At 46.8% G+C, this 25984-nt stretch overlaps 1 protein-coding gene across 1 annotated transcript; it reads left to right on the forward strand.

The window, feature by feature from the left end:
• The first annotated feature begins 566 nt into the window (after window positions 1-566).
• LOC112246363 (N-acetyltransferase 15 (GCN5-related, putative)) lies at window positions 567-24204 on the forward strand. Its single transcript, XM_042312759.1, has 8 exons — window positions 567-779; window positions 2219-2334; window positions 3550-3679; window positions 8077-8173; window positions 10411-10531; window positions 13629-13742; window positions 20310-20474; window positions 24059-24204. The coding sequence occupies exons 2-7, from the start codon at window positions 2225-2227 to the stop codon at window positions 20464-20466; spliced, it is 729 nt and encodes a 242-aa protein (XP_042168693.1). The 5' UTR covers window positions 567-779; window positions 2219-2224; the 3' UTR covers window positions 20467-20474; window positions 24059-24204.
• The last annotated feature ends 1780 nt before the right edge of the window (window positions 24205-25984 follow it).

The following is a 25984-nucleotide window of genomic DNA, read 5'->3' on the forward strand; positions in this document are numbered from 1 at the left end:
AATGTGAAAATGATCAATTGCAAAGCACACTGGGTATTATTATTGGCCTTGTTAAGGGTGCGGAGCGTACCCAGTGTTCATTTACATTTTTGTCATTTAGCAGACACTCTCATCACACCATAGTGCCATCACTTCTGATTCTGATACCATTGCAGTGTGAAAGGGGGTGACAAAATTGTGAACCGCTATAAAAAAAAAAAAAAATATATATATATATATATATATATATATATATATATATATCTATATATATACTTATACTGGATACATTTCTATACAATTTATATATATATATTTAAAAAATTGTATAGAAAAGTATTTTGTAAATATAAATTAAAGGTCTGTATGTAATCTTGTTACAAAATACATTGTAGTTCGGGACAGTGTAAAAAAAAAAACATACTCAAGAGTAATTAAATACGTATTTAAAATGCATGTAACAGAAATACTGCCTATGTCTGAACGTATAGTATGTTTGTTACAATCATCTTGGGGAAATTAAACTACAAAACCATATCCCAGAGAAACTACATTTCCGCACACAAAGCTGAATGACTTCCGGAATGTGACATACACAGGAAGAAGCCAACTCGGCTAGTTGTCAAATTAGCAAAAGCTGACTAGCCAGCTAATGTATTGGTGGGAGACTAGTGTCAGTGGTTTTCTGAATAGAGAGCAAATTTGGGTTTTATCATGGTGTTTCCACTGTAGAAAACACTTTAAACGACACCCAAGGGATTTCACCCCACACTTTCCTCTTGTTCGAGCGCATAAACAAGGTAAGGTCAGCTAGCTACCCAGCTAATTGTAGCCATTATCCTCTACTCACTTTTGAGCTGACATAGTTAGCGAAGTGGTGTCCAGTTATACTTATATTTCCTTTTACTTATTTTGCCTGGAATCGTAGCTAAGTAGGTCGCTACGTCAGCTAGCTAACTAACTAACTAACTAGGTTAGCTAACTCTCTTGTTTTGACAACCAGTCAAGTCTAAATATCCAACGCTAGCTAAAAGGGGAAGGAATTGGCTAATAATGCATCTTGTTTAGCTGAATTTACTGTGGAATGTCAACCGAACAACAGAGATGTCAGTTTGCTAGCAGTGTTAGCTAGCTTGATAACAGAGCACCTTACTAGAGCTGCTGATTGGGTTGTTTTGGCATTTAACTTAAAGCTCTGGTTTCGTCCTCACCGACGACAGTTGCTACTGCCACCAGGGGCAGAGTAGCGAGGTTTCAGAAGTTTGTTTGCCTGTCTAGCTATCATTCCCTGTCCCTCTCCATCCACCTGTGCCTCCCAAATGGCACCTTATTCCCTTTATAGTGCGCTACTGTTGACCAGAACCTATAGAGCACAGGTCAAAGTAGTGAATTATAAAGGTATTAGGGTGCCATTTGGAATGAACACTCATATCCAGGACCCTGGACAGTCACCTGGCAATTCATTAACCAGCTGACTAACCATTTTAAAAGGACCCTGGACAGTTGACTAACCATTTTGACAATTCATTAACCAGCTGACTAACCATTTTAAAAGGACCCTAACCAGCTGACTAACCATTTTAAAAGGACCAAGGACAATTCATTAACCAGCTGACTAACCATTTTAAAAAAAGGAGCTGACTAACCATTTTAAAAGGACCAGACAATTCATTTCTGACTAACCCAATTCCAGCTGACTAACCAGGACCAAGGACAACCAGCTGACTAACCATTTTAAAAGGACCCTGGACTAACCATTTTGACCTGACAATTCATTAATCAGCTGACTAACCATTTTAAAAGGACCCTGGACTGACTAACCATGACCTGGACAATTCATTAACCAGCTGACTAACCATTTTAAAAGGACCAAGGACAATTCATTAACCAGCTGACTAACCATTTTAAAAGGACCAAGGACAATTCATTAACCAGCTGACTAACCATTTTAAAAGGACCAAGGACCATTAACCAGCTGACTAACTATTTTAAAAGGACCAAGGACAATTCATTAACCAGCTGACTAACTATTTTAAAAGGACCCCCATTAACCAGCTGACTAACCATTTTTCATTAACCAGCTGACTAACCATTTTAAAAGTTGTGTATAAATATATAAACAAAATATGGCAGACAATGTTATAGAAGATTGATCAGTGTGATTGGTGTGTGTGATCTGTGATTTGATGTGTTGTAGGAGTTAATAACTCTATCTCTCCTGGCATTGGTCGTTTTCTAGGTGTGAATGACCGACGTGGTGTCCCCCACTGCGCTCAGCGAAGTCCAGCTCCGCCTCCTCTGCCACGATGACATAGGCAGCGTCAAGCTGCTGTGCGGTGATTGGTTCCCCATCGAGTGAGTACTGCGCCACGCGGCCAATAGCAACACAGGATCGTATCGTGTTCACTAGAGAGAGAGCTGAGTGAAACTGTAGTGGTACTTTAACTTGTCTAATAAGAACAGATTTTCACTTTCTGTTTCAAAATGCTTTGCTTTGTTGAGCCCCACTGAACACAACCCAGGGCACCTGTCCTCACCTGTCCTCACCTGTCCTCTGTCACCTTAATACAGCTGAAGTCTACAGCACCTGTCCTCACCTGTCACCTGTCCTCGCCTGTCCCCTGTCACCTTAATACAGCTGAACTCTACAACACCTGTCCTCACCTGTCCTCTGTCACCTTAATACAGCTGAACTCTACAACACCTGTCTTCACCTGTCCTCTGTCACCTTAATACAGCTGAAGTCTACAGCACCTGTCCTCACCTGTCACCTGTATACAGCTGAACTCTACATCACCTGTCCTCACCTGTCCCCTGTCACCTGTAAACAGCTGAACTCTACATCACCTGTCCTCACCTGTCCTCTGTCACCTGTCCCCTGTCACCTCTCCCCTGTCCCCTGTCACCTTAATACAGCTGTAGTCTCACCTGTCCCCTGTCACCTGTCCTGTCCCCTGTCACCTTAAAACAGCTGTCTACATCACCTGTCCCTGTCACCTCTCCCTGTCCCCTGTCACCTTAAAACAGCTGTAGTCTACATCACCTGTCCTCTGTCACCTGTCCCCTGTCACCTGTCTGTCCCCTGTCACCTTAAAACAGCTGTAGTCTACATCACCTGTCCTCTGTCACCTGTCCCCTGTCACCTGTCACCTGTCCCCTGTCACCTTAATACAGCTGAAGTCTACATCACCTGTCACCTGTCCCCTGTCACCTTAAAACAGCTGTAGTCTACTTCACCTGTCCCCTGTCACCTTAAAACAGCTGAAGTCTACATCACCTGTCCTCTGTCACCTGTCCCCTGTCACCTTAATACAGCTGAAGTCTACTTCACCTGTCCCCTGTCACCTTAAAACAGCTGAAGTCTACATCACCTGTTCCTACCTGTCCCCTGTCACCTTAAAACAGCTGAAGTCGACTCATTCTATTTACCACCTGTTCCTACCTTAAGGCATAAAAGGCCTATAAGCCATTTAGCGATACTCTTTTATCCCAAGTGACTTAGACATGCATTTTCCATATGAGTGGCCCCAGCAGGAATCTAACCTCTGAGCCTCACCTGTCCCCCAACAGGTACCCAGACTCATGGTATAATGACATCACATCCAACAAGAAGTTCTTCTCCCTCGCCGCCATCTTCAAGGGAGGCATCGTGGGAATGATCGTAGCTGAGATCAAGGGCCGGACCAAAGTACACAGAGAGGTACGGGTGCTGGGGTAGAGGTGGTCCTGACTGACAGTACACAGAGAGGTACGGGTGCTGGGGTAGAGATGGTCCTGACTGACTGTACACAGAGAGGTACGGGTGCTGGGGTAGAGGTGGTCCTGACTGACTGACAGTACAAAGAGAGGTACGGGTGCTGGGGTAGAGGTGGTCCTGACTGACTGACAGTACAAAGAGAGGTACTGGTGCTGGGGTAGAGATGGTCCTGACTGACAGTACACAGAGAGGTACTGGTGCTGGGGTAGAGATGGTCCTGACTGACTGACAGTATACAGAGAGGTACGGGTGCTGGGGTAGAGATGGTCCTGACTGACTGACAGTACACAGAGAGGTACGGGTGCTGGGGTAGAGGTGGTCCTGACTGACAGTACACAGAGAGGTACGGGTGCTGGGGTAGAGATGGTCCTGACTGACTGTACACAGAGAGGTACGGGTGCTGGGGTAGAGGTGGTCCTGACTGACTGACAGTACAAAGAGAGGTACTGGTGCTGGGGTAGAGATGGTCCTGACTGACTGACAGTACACAGAGAGGTACGGGTGCTGGGGTAGAGATGGTCCTGACTGACTGACAGTATACAGAGAGGTACGGGTGCTGGGGTAGAGATGGTCCTGACTGACTGACAGTACACAGAGAGGTACGGGTGCTGGGGTAGAGATGGTCCTGACTGACTGATAGTACACAGAGAGGTACTGGTGCTGGGGTAGAGGTGGTCCTGACTGACTGATAGTACACAGAGAGGTACTGGTGCTGGGGTAGAGATGGTCCTGACTGACTGACAGTACACAGAGAGGTACTGGTGCTGGGGTAGAGATGGTCCTGACTGACTGACAGTACACAGAGAGGTATGGGTGCTGGGGTAGAGATGGTCCTGACTGACTGACAGTACACAGAGAGGTACGGGTGCTGGGGTAGAGATGGTCCTGACTGACAGTACACAGAGAGGTACTGGTGCTGGGGTAGAGATGGTCCTGACTGACTGACAGTACCCGGAGGTACGGGTGCTGGGGTAGAGATGGTCCTGACTGACAGTACACAGAGAGGTGCTGCTGGGGTAGAGATGGTCCTGACTGACTGTACACAGAGAGGTACGGGTGCTGGGGTAGAGGTGGTCCAGAGAGGTACGGGTGCTGGGGCAGAGATGGTCGACTGACTGACAGTACAAAGAGAGGTACTGGTGCTGGGGTAGAGATGGTCCTGACTGACAGTACACAGAGAGGTACGGGTGCTGGGGTAGAGATGGTCCTGACTGACTGACAGTACACAGAGAGGTACGGGTGCTGGGGTTAGAGATGGTCCTGACTGACTGACAGTACAAAGAGAGGTACAGGGTGCTGGGGTAGAGATGGTCCTGACTGACAGTACACAGAGAGGTACTGGTGCTGGGGTAGAGATGGTCCTGACTGACTGACAGTACACAGAGAGGTACGGGTGCTGGGGTAGAGATGGTCTGACTGACTGACAGTACACAGAGAGGTACTGGTGCTGGGGTAGAGATGGTCCTGACTGACAGTACACAGAGAGGTACGGGTGCTGGGGTAGAGATGGTCCTGACTGACTGACAGTACACAGAGAGGTACGGCTGCTGGGGTAGAGATGGTCCTGACTGACAGTACACAGAGAGGTACTGGTGCTGGGGTAGAGATGGTCCTGACTGACAGTACACAGAGAGGTACTGGTGCTGGGGTAGAGATGGTCCTGACTGACAGTACACAGAGAGGTACGGGTGCTGGGGTAGAGATGGTCTGACTGACTGATAGTACACAGAGAGGTACGGGTGCTGGGGTAGAGATGGTCCTGACTGACTGACTGTACACAGAGAGGTACGGGTGCTGGGGTAGAGATGGTCCTGACTGACAGTACACAGAGAGGTACTGGTGCTGGGGTAGAGATGGTCCTGACTGACTGACAGTACACAGAGAGGTACTGGTGCTGGGGTAGAGATGGTCCTGACTGACTGACTGTACACAGAGAGGTACGGGTGCTGGGGTAGAGATGGTCCTGACTGACAGTACACAGAGAGGTACTGGTGCTGGGGTAGAGATGGTCCTGACTGACTGACAGTACACAGAGAGGTACTGGTGCTGGGGTAGAGATGGTCCTGACTGACAGTACACAGAGAGGTACGGGTGCTGGGGTAGAGATGGTCGTGACTGACTGACAGTACACAGAGAGGTACGGGTGCTGGGGTAGAGATGGTCGTGACTGACTGATAGTACACAGAGAGGTACTGGTGCTGGGGTAGAGATGGTCCTGACTGACAGTACACAGAGAGGTACGGGTGCTGGGGTAGAGATGGTCCTGACTGACTGATAGTACACAGAGAGGTACGGGTGCTGGGGTAGAGATGGTCCTGACTGACAGTACACAGAGAGGTACTGGTGCTGGGGTAGAGATGGTCGTGACTGACAGTACACAGAGAGGTACTGATGCTGGGGTAGAGATGGTCCTGACTGACAGTACACAGAGAGGTACTGGTGCTGGGTTAGAGATGGTCCTGACTGACTGACTGATAGTACACAGAGAGGTACGGGTGCTGGGTTAGAGATGGTCCTGACTGACTGACTGATAGTACACAGAGAGGTACGAGTGCTGGTGTAGAGATGGTCCTGACTGACAGTACACAGAGAGGTACTGGTGCTGGGGTAGAGATGGTCCTGACTGACTGACAGTACACAGAGAGGTACGGGTGCCGGGGTAGAGATGGTCCTGACTGACTGACAGTACACAGAGAGGTACGGGTGCTGGGGTAGAGATGGTCCTGACTGACTGACAGTACACAGAGAGGCACGGGTGCTGGGGTAGAGATGGTCCTGACTGACAGTACACAGAGAGGTACTGGTGCTGGGGTAGAGATGGTCCTGACTGACAGTACACAGAGAGGTACGGGTGCTGGGGTAGAGATGGTCCTGACTGACTGACAGTACACAGAGAGGCACGGGTGCTGGGGTAGAGATGGTCCTGACTGACAGTACACAGAGAGGTACTGGTGCTGGGGTAGAGATGGTCGTGACTGACAGTACACAGAGAGGTACTGGTGCTGGGGTAGAGATGGTCCTGACTGACAGTACACAGAGAGGTACGGGTGCTGGGGTAGAGATGGTCGTGACTGACTGACAGTACACAGAGAGGTACGGGTGCTGGGGTAGAGATGGTCGTGACTGACTGACAGTACACAGAGAGGTACGGGTGCTGGGTTAGAGATGGTCCTGGCTGACTGACAGGACGATTGAACATGTTCTCAGGAGAGATGTCCGTTATAGACTGTGAATGTACCCCATATTGAACATGCTCTCAGGAGAGATGTCCGTTATAGACTGTGAATGTACCCCATATTGAACATGCTGGAAGCTGAATGTATTGACAGACAGTAGTTAGTGGGGTCATATTAAAGTCAGGGTTGGGGTCAATCCCTTTTAAATTTCAGTTCATTCAGGAGGAACACATCCATTCCAATAGTTTTCTATGAGGATCATTTGGAATTGGAAGTTGTATTACTATCTGTAATGTAAATGGATTTGAGCCCAACACTGATAATAGTAGTTGTGTTTCCAGTAGTGCCGTTAGTTCCACATCCCTGTCACTCACATTCCTTAGGAACAGTCTGAAATGGAACACACTGACATTCTACATTCTGTTTATAGTCTCCTACTAATTAGACCTGAAGCAGCTGTAGGGGGGGGAGGAGGAGGAGGGGTGGGGGGTGGAGGAGGGGGGGGGTGGAGGAGGGGGGGGGGTGGAGGAGAGAAGGAGGGGATGAGGGGAGAGAAGGAGGGGATGAAGGGAGAGAAGGAGGGTGGGGGGGGGAGAGAAGGAGGGGATGAAGGGAGAGAAGGGGGTGGAGGAGAGAAGGAGGGGATGAAGGGAGAGAAGGGGGTGGAGGAGAGAAGGAGGGGATGAGGGGAGAGAAGGGGGTGGAGGAGAGAAGGAGGGGATGAAGGGAGAGAAGGAGGGGATGACGGGAGAGAAGGAGGGTGGGGGAGAGAAGGAGGGGATGAAGGGAGAGAAGGAGGGGATGAGGGGAGAGAAGGAGGGTGGGGGAGAGAAGGAGGGGATGAGGGGAGAGAAGGAGGGTGGGGGGAGAGAAGGAGGGGATGAGGGGAGAGAAGGAGGGTGGGGAGAGGAGGAGGAGGAGTGGAGGTGGAGAGGAGGTGGAGGGGGTGGGGATGGAAGGGTGGAGGAGAAAAGGAGGGTGGTAATGGAGGAGGGGGGCATGAGGTGGAGGGGTGTGGGGGATGGAGGGGTAATGGAGAGAGGTGGAGGGGGTTGTGTTGCTCGGTATACATCTGCAGGATGGAGACATCCTAGCCTCTAGATTTCCTGGTGTTCGTCAGTGTTATAAGTATTAATAGCTGTGTATAACCTCTCCTCTCTGCAGGATGGAGACATCCTAGCCTCTAGATTTCCCGTGGACACCCAGGTGGCTTACATCCTGAGTCTGGGGGTGGTGAAGGAGTTCAGGAAACATGGAATAGGTAGGTACACTTAGGGCTTTTACAGTGACCGTTTTACTGCCACACCGGCGAGTCACGAGTCATGAAGGTCTAGTGGTTAGAGCGTTGGACTAGTAACCGGAAGGTTGCAAGTTCAAATCCCCGAGCTGACAAGGTACAAAGCTGTTGCAGTGACCGTTTTACTGCCACACTGGCGAGTCACGAGTCATGAAGGCAGTCAAATTCCACATGGCCGTGTAGTCACGGTAATTAGGCTTCGCCGAGCTCGGATGCTGCTGATGGGGCAGCAGGTAGTCTAGTGGTTAGAGTGTAGAGGTGGCAGGTAGTCTAGTGGTTAGAGTGTAGAGGTGGCAGGTAGTCTAGTGGTTAGAGTGTAGAGGTGGCAGGTAGTCTAGTGGTTAGAGTGTAGGGGCGGCAGGTAGCCTAGTGGTTAGAGTGTCGGGGCGGCAGGTAGCCTAGTGGTTAGAGTGTCGGGCGGCAGGTAGCCTAGTGGTTAGAGTGTCGGGGCGGCAGGTAGCCTAGTGGTTAGAGTGTCGGGCGGCAGGTAGCCTAGTGGTTAGAGTGTCGGGGCGGCAGGTAGCCTAGTGGTTAGAGTGTTGGGGCGGCAGGTAGCCTAGTGGTTAGAGTGTAGGGGCGGCAGGTAGCCTAGTGGTTAGGGCGTTGGACTAGTAACCCGGAAGGTTGCAAGTTCAAATCCCCGAGCTGACAAGGTACAAATCTGTCGTTCTGCCCCTGAACAAGGCAGTTAACCCACTGTTCCTAGGCCGTCATTGAAAATAAGAATTTGTTCTTAACTGACTTGCCTAGTTAAATAAAGGTAAAATACTTAAAAAATCGTTGTCTACCAAACTTGCTAACTGCCTGGTACTTCAGCACTCTATTGTCCCTCTAATCACTCTGACATCAATGCAAATGTATTAGAAAAACCTAATCCAATACTTCATGAGTGCCCATGAGCCCATGTTGCGTATAATTTCTATAGGCTATGCAATTGCGGGAGAAAAAAACAGAGTGATGGCCTCTAATAAAAAGAGGAGGATCCCATCAGCTTTCTATAGGCTAGTGCTTCTGCTGTTTGTTATGCCTACTCATCTAGTTGGCTGATAAAGTGAATGTGGAGAGTTCTTACAATATCTTCAATATGCACCTCGGAATTGGATAAGGACGCTCGCAGGTGCATCTCCGACGCGTCTGTCTTCACTTGTAGCCTGTGAAAAAGACCTTGATCTCGTGACGGAGAGCCATGTGAGTGAGAGACGCTTCGGGTTGTTCAGCTTACTCAGGGAGAAGGTCACAACGCAGCACTCCGGGCCACAAAAGGCACAGATATATTTTCTTAGGGTGCGTTATGGCCGCAAAGGGGATGCAGCCGTGAAATAGGAGATATTATCAAGTGCTTGCCAAATTGTGAATGAGAGACTATTGGAGTGTGTACAGCCTGCGCAAACAAACTTAGCAGAGCTCAATGCCTTTTTAAGCAAACATTTTTCAAATCATCATTAGACTCATCATGCAGCCTTACACTATATTAAACATCAAAACATATAGCCCAACGGTAGTAGAACAACTAAAGTTACATTAATAACTCTAAATGAAGCATATCGGAATCCCTGTTTCTTTAACTGCTCAAACACAGAATAGCCGAATGTGCGCACTTCCTTCAAATCGTTTGGAGAAAAGATTTATATTTTATTCAGCTTTGTTCAATTGTATTCTTCCTATTTGAAAATAATATAAAATATTGCCAGCGAATTCTAAGCATGTCTTGTCTGCTAAGTGAACTAGTGTCGCCCACAGCCATATGGCAGAGCCAGATCAGGGCCTAATAATAACGACAACTCAGAGTTACGCTATTCTGTTCTTCTGAAATAGACTACATTTTCTTCATATGATGCTCCTTTAGACCTGTCTAAAACAAATAGTTCATTTATTGTGAAGGTGTAGGCTATATTACATGGATTTATTTGACTTTTTAAAATGGCTTGTAGGCTGTGTGTGGGAACCAGGAGATGCTAAATGTGTTAATTATCCTGTCACTCACCGTGAGACCGGCAGTTATTTGACTTGACAATCACGGGCTGACAATTTTTGTGACCGCCACAACCCTAGGTACACTCACAGTCACTCACTCAGTCAGTCAGTCACTCACTCAGTCACTCACTCACTCAGTCACACACTCAGTCAGTCACTCAGTCACTCACTCAGTCACTCACTCAGTCACTCACTGTCCTGCTACTCTCTTCTTCTCCCCCTCCCAGGCTCCTTGCTGCTGGACAGTCTGAAGGAACACATCTCCACCACGGCCCAGGACCACTGCAAGGCCATCTACCTCCACGTGCTGACAACCAACACCACGGCTATACACTTCTACCACAACAGGTAGGTAGGTAGAGACCTGCTATACACTTCTACCACAACAGGTAGGTAGGTAGGTAGAGACCTGCTATACACTTCTACCACAACAGGTAGGTAGGTAGGTAGAGACCTGCTATACACTTCTACCACAACAGGTAGGTAGGTAGGTAGAGACCTGCTATATACTTCTACCACAACAGGTAGATAGGTAGGTAGGTAGGTAGGTTTAGGTAGGTAGGTAGAGACCTGCTATACACTTCTACCACAACAGGTAGGTAGGTAGGTAGAGACCTGCTATACACTTCTACCACAACAGGTAGGTAGGTAGGTAGGTAGGTAGGTAGGTAGGTAGGTAGAGACCTGCTATACACTTCTACCACAACCGGTAGGTAGGTAGGTAGGTAGGTAGGTAGGTAGGTAGGTAGGTAGAGACCTGCTATACACTTCTACCACAACAGGTAGGTAGGTAGGTAGGTAGGTAGGTAGGTAGAGACCTGCTATACACTTCTACCACAACAGGTAGGTAGGTAGGTAGAGACCTGCTATACACTTCTACCACAACAGGTAGGTAGAGAAACTAGTTTTTCAACTACTCCACAAATGTCTTGTTAACAAACTATAGTTTAGGCAAGTCGGTTAGGACATCTACTTTGTGTATGACACAAGTAATTTTTCCAACAAGAGTTTACAGACAGATTATTTCACTTATAATTCACTCTATTACAATTCCAGTGGGTCAGAAGTTCACATACAGTTGAAGTCGGGAAGTTTACGTACACCTTAGCCAAATATATTTAAACTCTGTTTTTCACAATTCCTGACATATAATCCTAGTAAAAATTCCCTGCCTTAGGTCAGTTAGGATCACCACTTTATTTTAAGAATGTGAAATGGCAGAATAAAAGTAGAGAGAGTGATTTATTTAAGCTTTTATTTCTTTCATCACATTCCCAGTGGGTCAGAAGTTTACATACACTCAATTAGTATTTGGTAGCATTGCCTTTAAATTGTTTAACTTGGGTCAAATGTTTTTGGGTAGCCTTCCACAAGCTTCCCACAATAAGTTGGGTGAATTTTGGCCCATTCCTCCTGACAGAGCTGGTGTAACTGAGTCAGGTTTGTGGGCCTCCTTACTCGCACACGCTTTTTCAGTTTTCAGCCCACAAATGTTCTATAGGAAATGTTCTATAGGATTGAGGTCAGGGCTTTGGGATGGCCACTCTAATACCTTGACTCTGTTGTCCTTAAGCCATTTTGCCAAAACTTTGGAAGTATGCTTGGGGTCATTGTCCATTTGAAGACCCTAGATATAGCTACTGGGTGTATATGTGTTTTTAGATATAGCTACTAGGTGTATATGTGTTTTTAGATATAGCTACTGGGTGAATATGTATTTTTAGATATGAATACTGGTTGTATATGTGTTTGTAGATATAGTTACTGGGTGTATATGTGTTTTTAGATATACAGTGGGGCAAAAAAGTATTTAGTCAGCCACCAATTGTGCAAGTTCTCCCACTTAAAAAGATGAGAGAGGCCTGTAATTTTCATCATAGGTACACTTCAACTATGACAGAGAAAATGAGAAGAAAAAAAATCCAGAAAATCACATTGTAGGATTTTTTATGAATTTATTTGCAAATTATGGTGGAAAATAAGTATTTGGTCAATAACAAAAGTTTATCTCAATACTTTGTTATATACCCTTTGTTGGCAATGACAGAGGCCAAATGTTTTCTGTAAGTCTTCACACACTGTTGCTGGTATTTTGGCCCATTCCTCCATGCAGATCTCCTCTAGAGCAGTGATGTTTTGGGGCTGTTGCTGGGCAACACAGACTTTCAACTCCCTCCAAAGATTTTCTATGGGGTTGAGATCTGGAGACTGGCTAGGCCACTCCAGGACCTTGAAATGCTTCTTACGAAGCCACTCCTTTGTTGCCCGGGCGGTGTGTTTGGGATCATTGTCATGCTGAAAGACCCAGCCACGTTTCATCTTCAATGCCCTTGCTGATGGAAGGAGGTTTTCACGCAAAATCTCACAATACATGGCCCCATTCATTATTTTCTTTACACTGATCAGTCGTCCTGGTCCCTTTGCAGAAAAACAGCCCCAAAGCATGATGTTTCCACCTCCATGCTTCACAGTAGGTATGGTGTTCTTTGGATGCAACTCAGCATTCTTTGTCCTCCAAACACGACTAGTTGAGTTTTTATCAAAAAGTTGAATTTTGGTTTCATCTGACCATATGACATTCTCCCAATCTTCTTCTGGATCATCCAAATGCTCTCTAGCAAACTTCAGACGGGCCTGGACATGTACTGGCTTAAGTAGGGGAACACGTCTGGCACTGCAGGATTTGAGTCCCTGGCGGCGTAGTGTGTTACTGATGGTAGGCTTTGTTACTTTGGTCCCAGCTCTCTGCAGGTCATTCACTAGGTCCCCCTGTGTGGTTCTGGGATTTTTGCTCACCGTTCTTGTGATCATTTTGACCCCACGGGGTGAGATCTTGCGTGGAGCCCCAGATCGAGGGAGATTATCAGTGGTCTTCTATGTCTTCCATTTCCTAATAATTGCTCCCACAGTTGATTTCTTCAAACCAAGCTGCTTACCTATTGCAGATTCAGTCTTCCCAGCCTGGTGCAGGTCTACAATTTTGTTTCTGGTGTCCTTTGACAGCTCTTTGGTCTTGGCCATAGTGGAGTTTGGAGTGTGACTGTTTGAGGTTGTGGACAGGTGTCTTTTATACTGATAACAAGTTCAAACAGGTGCCATTAATACAGGTAACGAGTGGAGGACAGAGGAGCCTCTTAAAGAAGAAGTTACAGGTCTGTGAGAGCTAGAAATCTTGCTTGTTTGTAGGTGACCAAATACTTATTTCCACCATAATTTGCAAATAAATTCATTAAAAATCCTACAATGTGATTTTCTGGATTTTTGTTTCTCATTTTGTCTGTCATAGTTGAAGTGTACCTATGATGAAAATTACAGGCCTCTCTCATCTTTTTAAGTGTGAGAACTTGCACAATTGGTGGCTGACTAAAGACTTTGTTGCCCCACTGTAGCTACTGGTTGTATATGTGTTTTAAAATGATGATATAAAAGACATGAATCCCAACAGAGACTTCACGCAGCATCACTACCTACCTTACTACTACTCCATACGAGGGGTGCTGAAAGATGGGTTCACCTACGTACTGTATATCAACGGAGGGCATCCGCCCTGGACACTCTTATATCCTTTACTACTGGGGGGGGACAAGTGTGTGTGTGTGAGATGTTGTTGATAGTTGGTTTGGGGGTACAAGGGGGGTGGGGGTAGGAGTCTTGAGTATGACCATGTGGAGCTCCTGATCTAACTTAGATGTGTCACAGCAAGGGGGGGGGCGAAGACCTTTGGCAGTCAATATTTCTTTGTTTTTATTTGTAATTTACATTTTTATTTCACTTTTAAAATGTGGCGTAGGTTGTGTAGATCAGTGGTAAAATCATCCAAATGTAATCCCTATTTAGAAATGGAAGATGGCAACACGTGAAGACTGCACAGGTATGTAGACTTCCCCTAGGCACAATTCTGGAATTCAAGCAGGAAGTGGAGATTTGAATTGGAATTCAAGCAGGAAGTGGAGATTTGAATTGGAATTCAAGCAGGAAGTGGAGATTTGAATTGGAATTCAAGCAGGAAGTGGAGATTTGAATTGGAATTCAAGCAGGAAGTGGAGATTTTGAATTGGAATTCAAGCAGGAAGTGGAGATTTTGAATTGGAATTCAAGCAGGAAGTGGAGATTTTGAATTGGAATTCAAGCAGGAAGTGGAATTTTGAATTGGAATTCAAGCAGGAAGTGGAGATTTGAATTGGAATTCAAGCAGGAAGTGGAGATTTGAATTGGAATTCAAGCAGGAAGTGGAGATTTTGAATTGGAATTCAAGCAGGAAGTGGAGATTTTGAATTGGAATTCAAGCAGGAAGTGGAGATTTTGAATTGGAATTCAAGCAGGAAGTGGAGATTTTGAATTGGAATTCAAGCAGGAAGTGGAGATTTGAATTGGAATTCAAGCAGGAAGTGGAGATTTGAATTGGAATTCAAGCAGGAAGTGGAGATTTTGAATTGGAATTCAAGCAGGAAGTGGAGATTTTGAATTGGAATTCAAGCAGGAAGTGGAGATTTGAATTGGAATTCAAGCAGGAAGTGGAGATTTGAATTGGAATTCAAGCAGGAAGTGGAGATTTGAATTGGAATTCAAGCAGGAAGTGGAGATTTTGAATTGGAATTCAAGCAGGAAGTGGAGATTTTGAATTGGAATTCAAGCAGGAAGTGGAATTCTTGAATGGAATTTGAATTGAAGAGCCATCCAGTGAAGTGGAGATTTGAATTGGAATTCAAGTTCAGGAAGTGGACACATTTGCCTAATTGGAATTTCTTAAAATGTAACTTGGAAATGGAGATTTGAATTGGAATTCAACAGGAAGTGGAGATTTTGTGAATTGGAATTCTGACAGGCCCTAAGGAAGTGGAGACCTTTTGAAATGCTTCAAGGCTAAGGAAGTGGAGATTTTGAATTGAATTCAAGCTAAGGAAGTGGAGATTTACTGTGAATTCAATGCTTACTGACAGGCCCTAATTCAAGCAGGAAGTGGAGATTTGAAATGGAATTCTGACAGGCCCTAAGGAAGTGGAGATTTACTGTGAATTACACAGGCCCTAAGGAAGTGTAGACCTCACTTGAAATGGCTTACTGACAGGCCCTAACCAAGTGGAGACCTTTTGAAATGCTTACACAGGCCCTAACCAACCGGTGTAGATTCACTGTGGAATGCTTACTGACAGGCCCTAACCAAGTGGAGACCTGACTTGAAATTCTTACTGACAGGCCCTAAATTGAATCACTGGAATTACAGCTCTCTTTAAAAGTCTAATTATAAAAGAAAATAATTCGGTTAGACCTCACTGTGAAATGCTTACTGACAAGAGCCATCCGTGGCTGTGTTTTCTTACTGACAGGGACACCGGTGTAGACATTACTGTTGAAATGCTTACTGACAGGCCCTAACCATTCGGTGTAGACCTCACTGTGAAATACATTATGACAGGCCTTAAAATGTAACTTGTCATATCAATACATTACATGTCATAAAACCAACCGTTTTATTTGCTTACTGACAGGCCCTAACCAATCGGTGTAGACCTCACTGTGAAATGCTTACTGACAGGCCCTAACCAACCGGTGTAGACCTCACTGTGAAATGCTTACTGACAGGCCCTAACCAACCGGTGTAGACCTCACTGTGAAATGCTTACTGACAGGCCCTAACCAACCGGTGTAGACCTCACTGTGAAATGCTTACTGACAGGCCCTAACCAACCGGTGTAGACCTCACTGTGAAATGCTTACTGACAGGCCCTAACCAACCGGTGTAGACCTCACTGTGAAATGCTTACTGACAGGCCCTAACCAACCGGTGTAGACCTTACTGTGAAATGCTTACTGACAGGCCCTAACCAACCGGTGTAGACCTCACTGTGAAATGCTTACTGACAGGCCCTAACCAACCGACAGTGCAATTTTTAAGTAAATAATAGATATTCGGTAAACAATAGATAAGTAAAGAAATACAAAATAAAAATTAAACAGTAAAATGACATTGAAAATAACAGTAGCGAGGCTTTATACAGGTGGTACTGGTACAGAGTCAATGTGGAGGCTATATACAGGTGGTACTGGGACAGAGTCAATGTGGAGGCTATATACAGGTGGTACTGGGACAGAGTCATCCTACCGACAGCCCACCGTACCGGGCCCCCGACAGGCCCACCGACAGCCCACTGACAGCCCACCGTACCAGGTCCCCCGACAGCCCACCGACAGCCCACTGACAGCCCACCGTACCAGGACCCCCGACAGCCCACCGACAGCCCACTGACAGCCCACCGTACCAGGTCCCCCGACAGCCCACCGACAGCCCACCGTACCAGGCCCCCGACAGCCCACTGACAGCCCACCGTACCAGGTCTCCCGACAGCCCACCGACCAGGTCCCCACTGACAGCCCACCGTACCAGGCCCCCGACCCCCGACAGCCCACCGACAGGTCCCCCTGACAGCCCACCGTACCAGGTCCCCCGACAGCCCCGACAGCCCACCGTACCAGGTCCCCCCCCCGACAGCCCCCACGGGTGACAGCCCACCGTACGGGTCCCCCGACAGCCCACCGACAGCCCACCGTACCTGGTCCCCCGACAGCCCCCACCAGGTCCCCCCAGGTCCCCCGACAGCCCACCGTACCAGGTCCCCCCCCGACAGCCCACCGTACCAGGTCCCCCGACAGCCCACCGTACCAGGTCCTCCGACAGCCCACCGTACCGGGTCCCCCCAGCCCCGACAGCCCACCGTACCAGGTCCCCCGACAGCCCACCCAGGTCCCCCGACAGCCCAGGTCCCCCGACAGCCCACCGTACCAGGTCCCCCGACAGCCCACCGTACCAGGTCCCCCGACAGCCCACCGACCGCTCTAATTGTTTTTAGAGCAGGAAGTTTTGTTCTCCACAATGTGCCAAAATGTGCCAAACCAATTTATAATGGCTTTTTTATATCAGCTGATGTCACAAAGTGCTGTACAGAAACCCAGCCTAAAACCCCAAACAGCAAGCAATGCAGGTGTAGAAGCACGGTGGCTAGGAAAAACTCCCTAGAAAGGCCAAAACCTAGGAAGAAACCTAGAGAGGAACCAGGCTATGAGGGGTGGCCAGTCCTCTTCTGGCTGTGCCGGGTGGAGATTATAACAGAACATGGCCAAGATGTTCAAATGTTCCTAGATGACCAGCAGGGTTTAATAATAATGACAGTAATAATAATAGTCAATACAGTAGCCAATACAGATAGAAGTAGAGTATTGAGCATTTCCAGAATGATTTCATGCTGTTCGTGATAAACAGCTCTGATATTCACTCATTGGATTGGTTATATTTAGGACCATGTTTGACATCTTTGGCTTGTATGTTTTAATAAGAAAACACATTCCTGAACGTTTTCAGAATTCAGGGGACATTTAGACGTTTACCAGGACTAGTCCCTCTTAGTTTGTTAAGAGTTTGAGGGGGACATTTAGTTTACCAGGACTTGTCCCTCTTAGTTTGTTAAGAGTTTGAGGGGGACATTTAGACGTTTATCAGGACTAGTCCCTCTTAGTTTGTTTAGAGTTTGAGGGGGACATTTAGTTTACCAGGACTAGTCCCTCTTAGTTTGTTAAGAGTTTGAGGGGGACATTTACGTTTATCAGGACTAGTCCCTCTTAGTTTGTTTAGAGTTTGAGAGGGGACATTTAGTTTACCAGGACTAGTCCCTCTTAGTTTGTTAAGAGTTTGAGGGGGACATTTAGTTTATCAGGACTAGTCCCTCTTAGTTTGTTAAGAGTTTGAGGGGGACATTTAGTTTACCAGGACTAGTCCCTCTTAGTTTGTTAAGAGTTTGAGGGGGACATTTAGTTTACCAGGACTAGTCCCTCTTAGTTTGTTAAGAGTTTGAGGGGGACATTTAGACGTTTATCAGGACTAGTCCCTCTTAGTTTGTTTAGAGTTTGAGGGGGACATTTAGTTTATCAGGACTAGTCCCTCTTAGTTTGTTTAGAGTTTGAGGGGGACATTTAGACGTTTATCAGGACTAGTCCCTCTTAGTTTGTTTAGAGTTTGAGGGGGACATTTAGTTTACCAGGACTTGTCCCTCTTAGTTCGTTAAGAGTTTGAGGGGGACATTTAGACGTTTATCAGGACTAGTCCCTCTTAGTTTGTTTAGAGTTTGAGGGGACATTTAGACGTTTATCAGGACTAGTCCCTCTTAGTTTGTTTAGAGTTTGAGGGGGACATTTAGTTTACCAGGACTAGTCCCTCTTAGTTTGTTTAGAGTTTGAGGGGGACATTTAGTTTACCAGGACTAGTCCCTCTTAGTTCGTTTAGAGTTTGAGGGGGACATTTAGTTTACCAGGACTTGTCCCTCTTAGTTTGTTTAGAGTTTGAGGGGGACATTTAGACGTTTATCAGGACTAGTCCCTCTTAGTTAAGAGTTTGAGGGGGACATTTAGTTTACCAGGACTAGTCCCTCTTAGTTCGTTTAGAGTTTGAGGGGGACATTTAGTTTACCAGGACTAGTCCCTCTTAGTTTGTTAAGAGTTTGAGGGGGACATTTAGTTTACCAGGACTAGTCCCTCTTAGTTCGTTTAGAGTTTGAGGGGGACATTTAGTTTATCAGGACTAGTCCCTCTTAGTTCGTTAAGAGTTTGAGGGGGACATTTAGTTTATCAGGACTAGTCCCTCTTAGTTCGTTAAGAGTTTGAGGCGGACATTTAGTTTACCAGGACTAGTCCCTCTTAGTTTGTTTAGAGTTTGAGGGGACATTTAGACGTTTATCAGGACTAGTCCCTCTTAGTTCGTTAAGAGTTTGAGGCGGACATTTAGTTTACCAGGACTTGTCCCTCTTAGTTTGTTTAGAGTTTGAGGGGGACATTTAGTTTATCAGGACTAGTCCCTCTTAGTTCGTTTAGAGTTTGAGGGGGACATTTAGTTTACCAGGACTAGTCCCTCTTAGTTTGTTAAGAGTTTGAGGGGGACATTTAGTTTACCAGGACTAGTCCCTCTTAGTTTGTTAAGAGTTTGAGGGGGACATTTAGACGTTTATCAGGACTAGTCCCTCTTAGTTTGTTAAGAGTTTGAGGGGGACATTTAGTTTACCAGGACTAGTCCCTCTTAGTTCGTTTAGAGTTTGAGGGGGACATTTAGACGTTTATCAGGACTAGTCCCTCTTAGTTCGTTTAGAGTTTGAGGGGGACATTTAGTTTACCAGGACTAGTCCCTCTTAGTTCGTTAAGAGTTTGAGGCGGACATTTAGTTTACCAGGACTAGTCCCTCTTAGTTCGTTAAGAGTTTGAGGCGGACATTTAGTTTACCAGGACTAGTCCCTCTTAGTTCGTTAAGAGTTTGAGGCGGACATTTAGTTTACCAGGACTTGTCCCTCTTAGTTCGTTAAGAGTTTGAGGGGGACATTTAGTTTACCAGGACTAGTCCCTCTTAGTTCGTTAAGAGTTTGAGGGGGACATTTAGTTTACCAGGACTAGTCCCTCTTAGTTCGTTAAGAGTTTGAGGCGGACATTTAGTTTACCAGGACTAGTCCCTCTTAGTTCGTTAAGAGTTTGAGGCGGACATTTAGTTTACCAGGACTTGTCCCTCTTAGTTCGTTAAGAGTTTGAGGGGGACATTTAGTTTACCAGGACTAGTCCCTCTTAGTTTGTTTAGAGTTTGAGGGGGACATTTAGACGTTTATCAGGACTAGTCCCTCTTAGTTAAGAGTTTGAGGGGGACATTTAGTTTACCAGGACTTGTCCCTCTTAGTTCGTTAAGAGTTTGAGGGGGACATTTAGTTTACCAGGACTAGTCCCTCTTAGTTCGTTTAGAGTTTGAGGGGGACATTTAGTTTACCAGGACTAGTCCCTCTTAGTTTGTTTAGAGTTTGAGGGGGACATTTAGATGTTTATCAGGACTAATCCCTCTTAGTTAAGAGTTTGAGGGGGACATTTAGTTTACCAGGACTAGTCCCTCTTAGTTCGTTAAGAGTTTGAGGGGGACATTTAGTTTATCAGGACTAGTCCCTCTTAGTTCGTTAAGAGTTTGAGTTAGTCTGGAATTGGAGATCAGTTGAAATAAATTTATAAATTGAAGAACTGTTAGAGAATATTACATTGATGGAATTGAATTTGTGTAATTGATCCCAACCTTGCTACATAAATCCTATAGTCCTTGACGGTCCTCTTGCACTGACTACATCCAACACATTGGCTCGGCCCTGGCCAGCCTCAGTCCCTGCTCGATCCCCCAGAGACTCTACAGACAGGCCCAGTCTCTGCTCCGCAGCCTGATCCCCTGGTCCGGCATCGCATCCAAGACTGGGATCCAGTACAGCAGAACTATGTGACAGTACAGGTGTGTATTAGGGAGGGGGGGGGTGTATCCAGTACAGCAGGACTATGTGACAGTACAGGTGTGTATTAGGGAGAGGGGGTGGGGGTGTATCCAGTACAGCAGGACCATGTGACAGTACAGGTGTGTATTAGGGAGAGGGGGGTGGGGGGTGTATCCAGTACAGCAGGACCATGTGACAGTACAGTTGTGTATTAGGGGGGGGGGGTGTATCCAGTACAGCAGGACCATGTGACAGTACAGATGTGTATTAAGGAGGGGGGGGATGGGGGGTGTATCCAGTACAGCAGGACCATGTGACAGTACAGGTGTGTATTAGGGAGAGGGGGGTGTATCCAGTGCAGCAGGACCATGTGACAGTACAGGTGTGTATTAGGGAGAGGGGTGGGGGTGTATCCAGTACAGCAGGACCATGTGACAGTACAGGTGTGTATTAGGGAGAGGGGGGTGGGGGGGTACACTATGTGTTGTTGTTTGACTTTCAATACTCTCTCTCTCTCACTCACTCACTCACAAAATTCAAGGGCTTTATTGGCATGGGAAACGTGTTAACATTGCCAATTCAAGTGAGGTAGATAATATACAAAAGTGAAATAAACAATAAAAATTATCAGTACACATTCTCTGTCTCCCCTCTTTGTTTCTCTCTGTCTCTCTCCTCTCTGTTTCTCTCTCCTCTCTGTTTATCTCTGTCTCTCTCCTCTCTGTTTCTCTCTCCTCTCTGTTTCTCTCTCCTCTCTGTTTCTCTCTCCTCTCTGTTTCTCTCTCCTCTCTGTTTCTCTCTCCTCTCTGTTTATCTCTGTCTCTCTCCTCTCTGTTTCTCTCTCCTCTCTGTTTATCTCTGTCTCTCTCCTCTCTGTTTCTCTCTCCTCTCTGTTTATCTCTGTCTCTCTCCTCTCTGTTTATCTCTCCTCTCTGTTTATCTCTCTCTCTCCTCTCTGTTTCTCTCTCCTCTCTGTTTCTCTCTCCTCTCTGTTTCTCTGTCTCTCTCCTCTCTGTTTATCTCTCTCTCTCCTCTCTGTTTATCTCTCTCTCTCTCCTCTCTGTTTCTCTCTCCCCTCTCTGTTTATCTCTGTCTCTCTCCTCTCTGTTTCTCTCTCCCCTCTCTGTTTATCTCTGTCTCTCTCCTCTCTGTTTCTCTCTCCCCACTCTGTTTATCTCTGTCTCTCTCCTCTCTGTTTATCTCTGTCTCTCTCCTCTCTGTTTCTCTCTCCCCACTCTGTTTATCTCTGTCTCTCTCCTCTCTGTTTCTCTCTCCTCCTCTCTGTTCCCCTCTCTCTCTTCTCTCTCCTCTCTGTTTCTCTCTCCCCACTCTGTTTATCTCTGTCTCTCCTCTCTGTTTTTCTCTCTCTCTCTGTTTATCTCTCTCTCTCTCCTCTCTGTTTCTCTCTCTCTCTCCTCTCTGTTTCTCTCTGTCTCTCCCTCTCTGTTTCTCTCTCCCACTCTGTTTATCTCTGTCTCTCTCCTCTCTGTTTCTCTCTCCCCTCTCTGTTTCTCCCCTCCTCTCTCTGTCTCTCCTCTCTGTTTCTCTCTCTCTCCTCTCTGTTTATCTCTGTCTCTCCCCCTCTCTGTTTCTCTCTCCCCACTCTGTTTATCTCTGTCTCTCTCCTCTCTGTTTCTCTCTCTCTCTCTCTGTTTATCTCTCTCTCTCCTCTCTGTTTCTCTCTCTCCCTCTCTGTTTATCTCTGTCTCTCTCCCCTCTCTGTTTCTCTCTCTCCTCTCTGTTTATCTCTGTCTCTCTCCTCTCTGTTTCTCTCTCCCCTCTCTGTTTATCTCTGTTTATCTCTCTCCCTCTCTGTTTTTCTCTGTCTCTCCCCTCTCTGTTTTCTCTCTCCCTCTCTGTTTATCTCTGTCTCTCTCCCCTCTCTGTTTATCTCTGTCTCTCTCCTCTCTGTTTATCTCTCTCCTCTCTGTTTCTCTCTGTTTCTCTCTCCCCTCTCTGTTTATCTCTGTCTCTCTCCTCTCTGTTTCTCTCCCCCTCTCTGTTTATCTCTGTCCTCTCTGTTTATCTCTGTCTCTCTCCTCTCTGTTTCTCTCTCCCCACTCTGTTTATCTCTGTCTCTCCTCTCTCTGTTTCTCTCTCTCTCTCCTCTCTGTTTCTCTCTCCCCTCTCTGTTTATCTCTCTCTCTCCTCTCTGTTTATCTCTGTCTCTCTCCTCTCTGTTTATCTCTGTCTCTCTCCTCTCTGTTTATCTCTCTCTCCTCTCTGTTTCTCTCTCCCCACTCTGTTTATCTCTGTCTCTCTCCTCTCTGTTTATCTCTGTCTCTCTCCTCTCTGTTCTCTCTCTCTCCCCACTCTGTTTATCTCTGTCTCTCTCCTCTCTGTTTCTCTCTCCCCACTCTGTTTTCTCTCTCTCTCCTCTCTGTTTTCTCTGTCTCTCTCCTCTCTGTTTCTCTCTCTCTGTTTATCTCTGTCTCTCTCCTCTCTGTTTATCTCTGTTTATCTCTCTCTCCTCTCTGTTTCTCTCTCCCCACTCTGTTTATCTCTGTCTCTCTCCTCTCTGTTTTTCTCTCTCCCCACTCTGTTTATCTCTGTCTCTCTCCTCTCTGTTTCTCTCTCCCCACTCTGTTTTCTCTGTCTCTCTCCTCTCTGTTTATCTCTGTTCTCTCTCTCTCTCCCCACTCTGTATCTCTGTCTCTCTCCTCTCTGTTTCTCTCTCCCCTCTCTGTTTATCTCTGTCTCTCTCCTCTCTGTTTCTCTCTCCCCTCTCTGTTTATCTCTGTTTCTCTCTCTCTCTCTCCTCTCTGTTTTCTCTCTCTCCTCTCTGTTTCTCTGTCTCTCCCCTCTCTGTTTATCTCTGTCTCTCTCCTCTCTGTTTCTCTCTCCTCTCTGTTTCTCTGTCTCTCTCCTCTCTGTTTTCTCTGTCTCTCTCCTCTCTGTTTCTCTCCTCTCTGTCTCCTCTCTGTTTCTCTCTCCTCTCTGTTTATCTCTCTCTCTCTCCTCTCTGTTTCTCTCTCCCCTCTCTGTTTCTCTCTGTCTCTCTCCTCTCTGTTTCTCTCTCCCCACTCTGTTTATCTCTGTCTCTCTCCTCTCTGTTTCTCTCTCCCCTCTCTGTTTCTCTCTGTCTCTCTCCTCTCTGTTTCTCTCTCCCCTCTCTGTTTATCTCTGTCTCTCTCCTCTCTGTTTATCTCTGTCTCTCTCCTCTCTGTTTCTCTCTCCCCACTCTGTTTATCTCTGTCTCTCTCCTCTCTGTTTCTCTCTCCTCTCTGTTTATCTCTGTCTCTCTCCTCTCTGTTTATCTCTGTCTCTCTCCTCTCTGTTTCTCTCTCCCCACTCTGTTTATCTCTGTCTCTCTCCTCTCTGTTTATCTCTGTCTCTCTCCTCTCTGTTTCTCTCTCCCCTCTCTGTTTATCTCTGTCTCTCTCCTCTCTGTTTCTCTCTGTCTCTCTCCTCTCTGTTTCTCTCTCCTCTCTGTTTCTCTCTGTCTCTCTCCTCTCTGTTTCTCTCTCCTCTCTGTTTATCTCTGTCTCTCCTCTTTGTTTCTCTCTCCCCACTCTGTTTCTCTCTCCTCTCTGTTTATCTCTGTCTCTCTCCTCTCTGTTTCTCTCTCCCCTCTCTGTTTATCTTCATGGCCTGTGTTCTTCAGGACCCTCTGACCTCATCTGACCCACCACCACTCGGAACCCTGGAAAGACTGAGGGCCGAGACCCCCCAAACACCAACCAAGACACCCAGCCACTAAGCCCAGACCCTACAAACCAAGCCACCCAGCCCAGCGCACTAAACCAACCCACCCAGCACCAGCCCGCACCAAGCCAAACCAGACCCCCAGCCCACCAAGCCCAGCCCAGCGCACTAAACAAGCCGCCCAGCCCACCAAACCAAGACACCCAGCCCAGCCCACCAAACCAACCCAGCCCACAAGCCGCCCAGCCCACCAAACCAAGCCGCCCAGCCCAGCCCAAACCAAGCCTCCCAGCCCAGCCACTAACCAAGCCGCCCAGCCCACCAAACCAAGCCGCCCAGCCCACCAAACCAAGCCTCACAGCAAGCCACACCAAGCATCTCGTCTCTCCCTAGCTGTCCTATCCTGTCCTACAGCTCATACAGAGACAATGTATTAGAACTGTACATTACATATATCCTCTAATATATAAATACATATATACTGTATATATATATATATATACACCCTGTCAGTAGCTGCCCTCCACTCTACTGTCTGAGCCAGTGGTGTAGTGGAGGGTCAACACATGTATATATACACCCTGTCAGTAGCTGCCCTCCACTCTACTGTCTGAGCCAGTGGTGTAGTGGAGGGTCAACACATGTATATATACACCCTGTCAGTAGCTGCCCTCCACTCTACTGTCTGAGCCAGTGGTGTAGTGGAGGGTCAACACATGTATACTATCACACTTTACTATCTGGGAAATGAACTCTATTGAATCTGAGCCAGTGGAATGTAGTGGAGGGTCATTCATGATTGGGATCGACTCTGGGTTCAACACCAAGCCGGGTTACAATTCTTGGGATACTCTGGGTTCAACTGGAACGATTCAGTAGGATTGGGATCATAGGGTTCAACTGACTGGGTTACGATTCAGTAGGATTGGGAACTCTGGGTTCAACTGGACCTGGGTTACGATTCAGTAGGATTGGGATCTCTGGGTTCAACTGGACTGGGTTACGATTCAGTAGGATTGGGATCGACTCTGGGTTCAACTGGACTGGGTTACGATTCAGTAGGATTGGGATCGACTCTGGGTTCAACTGGACTGGGTTACGATTCAGTAGGATTGGGATCGACTCTGGGTTCAACTGGACTGGGTTACGATTCAGTAGGATTGGGATCGACTCTGGGTTCAACTGGACCGGGGTTAGATTCAGTAGGATTGGGATCGACTCTGGGTCTGAGCCAACTGGAGGTTCAACTCTGGGTTACTGGACTGGGGTTCAGATTCAGTAGGATTGGGATTGAACTCTGGGTTCAACTGGACTGGGTTACGATTCAGTAGGATTGGGATCGACTCTGGGTTCAACTGGACTGGGTTAGATTCAGTAGGATTGGGATCGACTCTGGGTTCAACTGGACTGGGTTACGATTCAGTAGGATTGGGATGGGACGATTCAGTAGGATTGGGATCACTCTGGGTTCAACTGGACTGGGTTACGATTCAGTAGGATTGGGATCGACTTTGGGTTCAACTGGACCGGGGTGAGATTCAATAAGATTGGGATCGACTCTGGGTTCAACTGGACCGGGGTGAGATTCAGTAAGATTGGGGTCAACTCTGGTTTCAACTGGACCCGGGTGAGATTCAGTAGGATTGGGTTCAACTCTGGTTTCAACTGGGGTTATGATTCAGTAGGATTGGGTTCACCTCTGGTTTCAACTGGACTGGGCGATTCAGTAGGATTGGGATCACCTCTGGTTTCAACTGGACTGGGTTACGATTCAGTAGGATTGGGATCAACTCTGGTTTCAACTGGACCCGGGTTACGATTCAGTAGGATTGGGATCAACTCTGGTTTCAACTGGACAGGGGTTATGATTCAGTAGGATTGGGAT

The sequence above is a fragment of the Oncorhynchus tshawytscha genome, unplaced genomic scaffold (assembly GCF_018296145.1).
Source record: "Oncorhynchus tshawytscha isolate Ot180627B unplaced genomic scaffold, Otsh_v2.0 Un_contig_13383_pilon_pilon, whole genome shotgun sequence".
NCBI lineage: Eukaryota > Metazoa > Chordata > Actinopteri > Salmoniformes > Salmonidae > Oncorhynchus > Oncorhynchus tshawytscha.

Excerpts from the sequence above, each read along its gene's own strand:
- LOC112246363 (XM_042312759.1), top strand. The coding sequence starts at position 2,225 with ATGACCGACGTGGTGTCCCCCACTGCGCTCAGCGAAGTCCAGCTCCGC. Across the intron at positions 10,532-13,628 it reads ATACACTTCTACCACAACAG|AGACTTCACGCAGCATCACT; the intron begins GTAGGTAGGTAG and ends GAATCCCAACAG. Across the intron at positions 13,743-20,309 it reads CATCCGCCCTGGACACTCTT|TGACTACATCCAACACATTG; the intron begins ATATCCTTTACT and ends GTCCTCTTGCAC.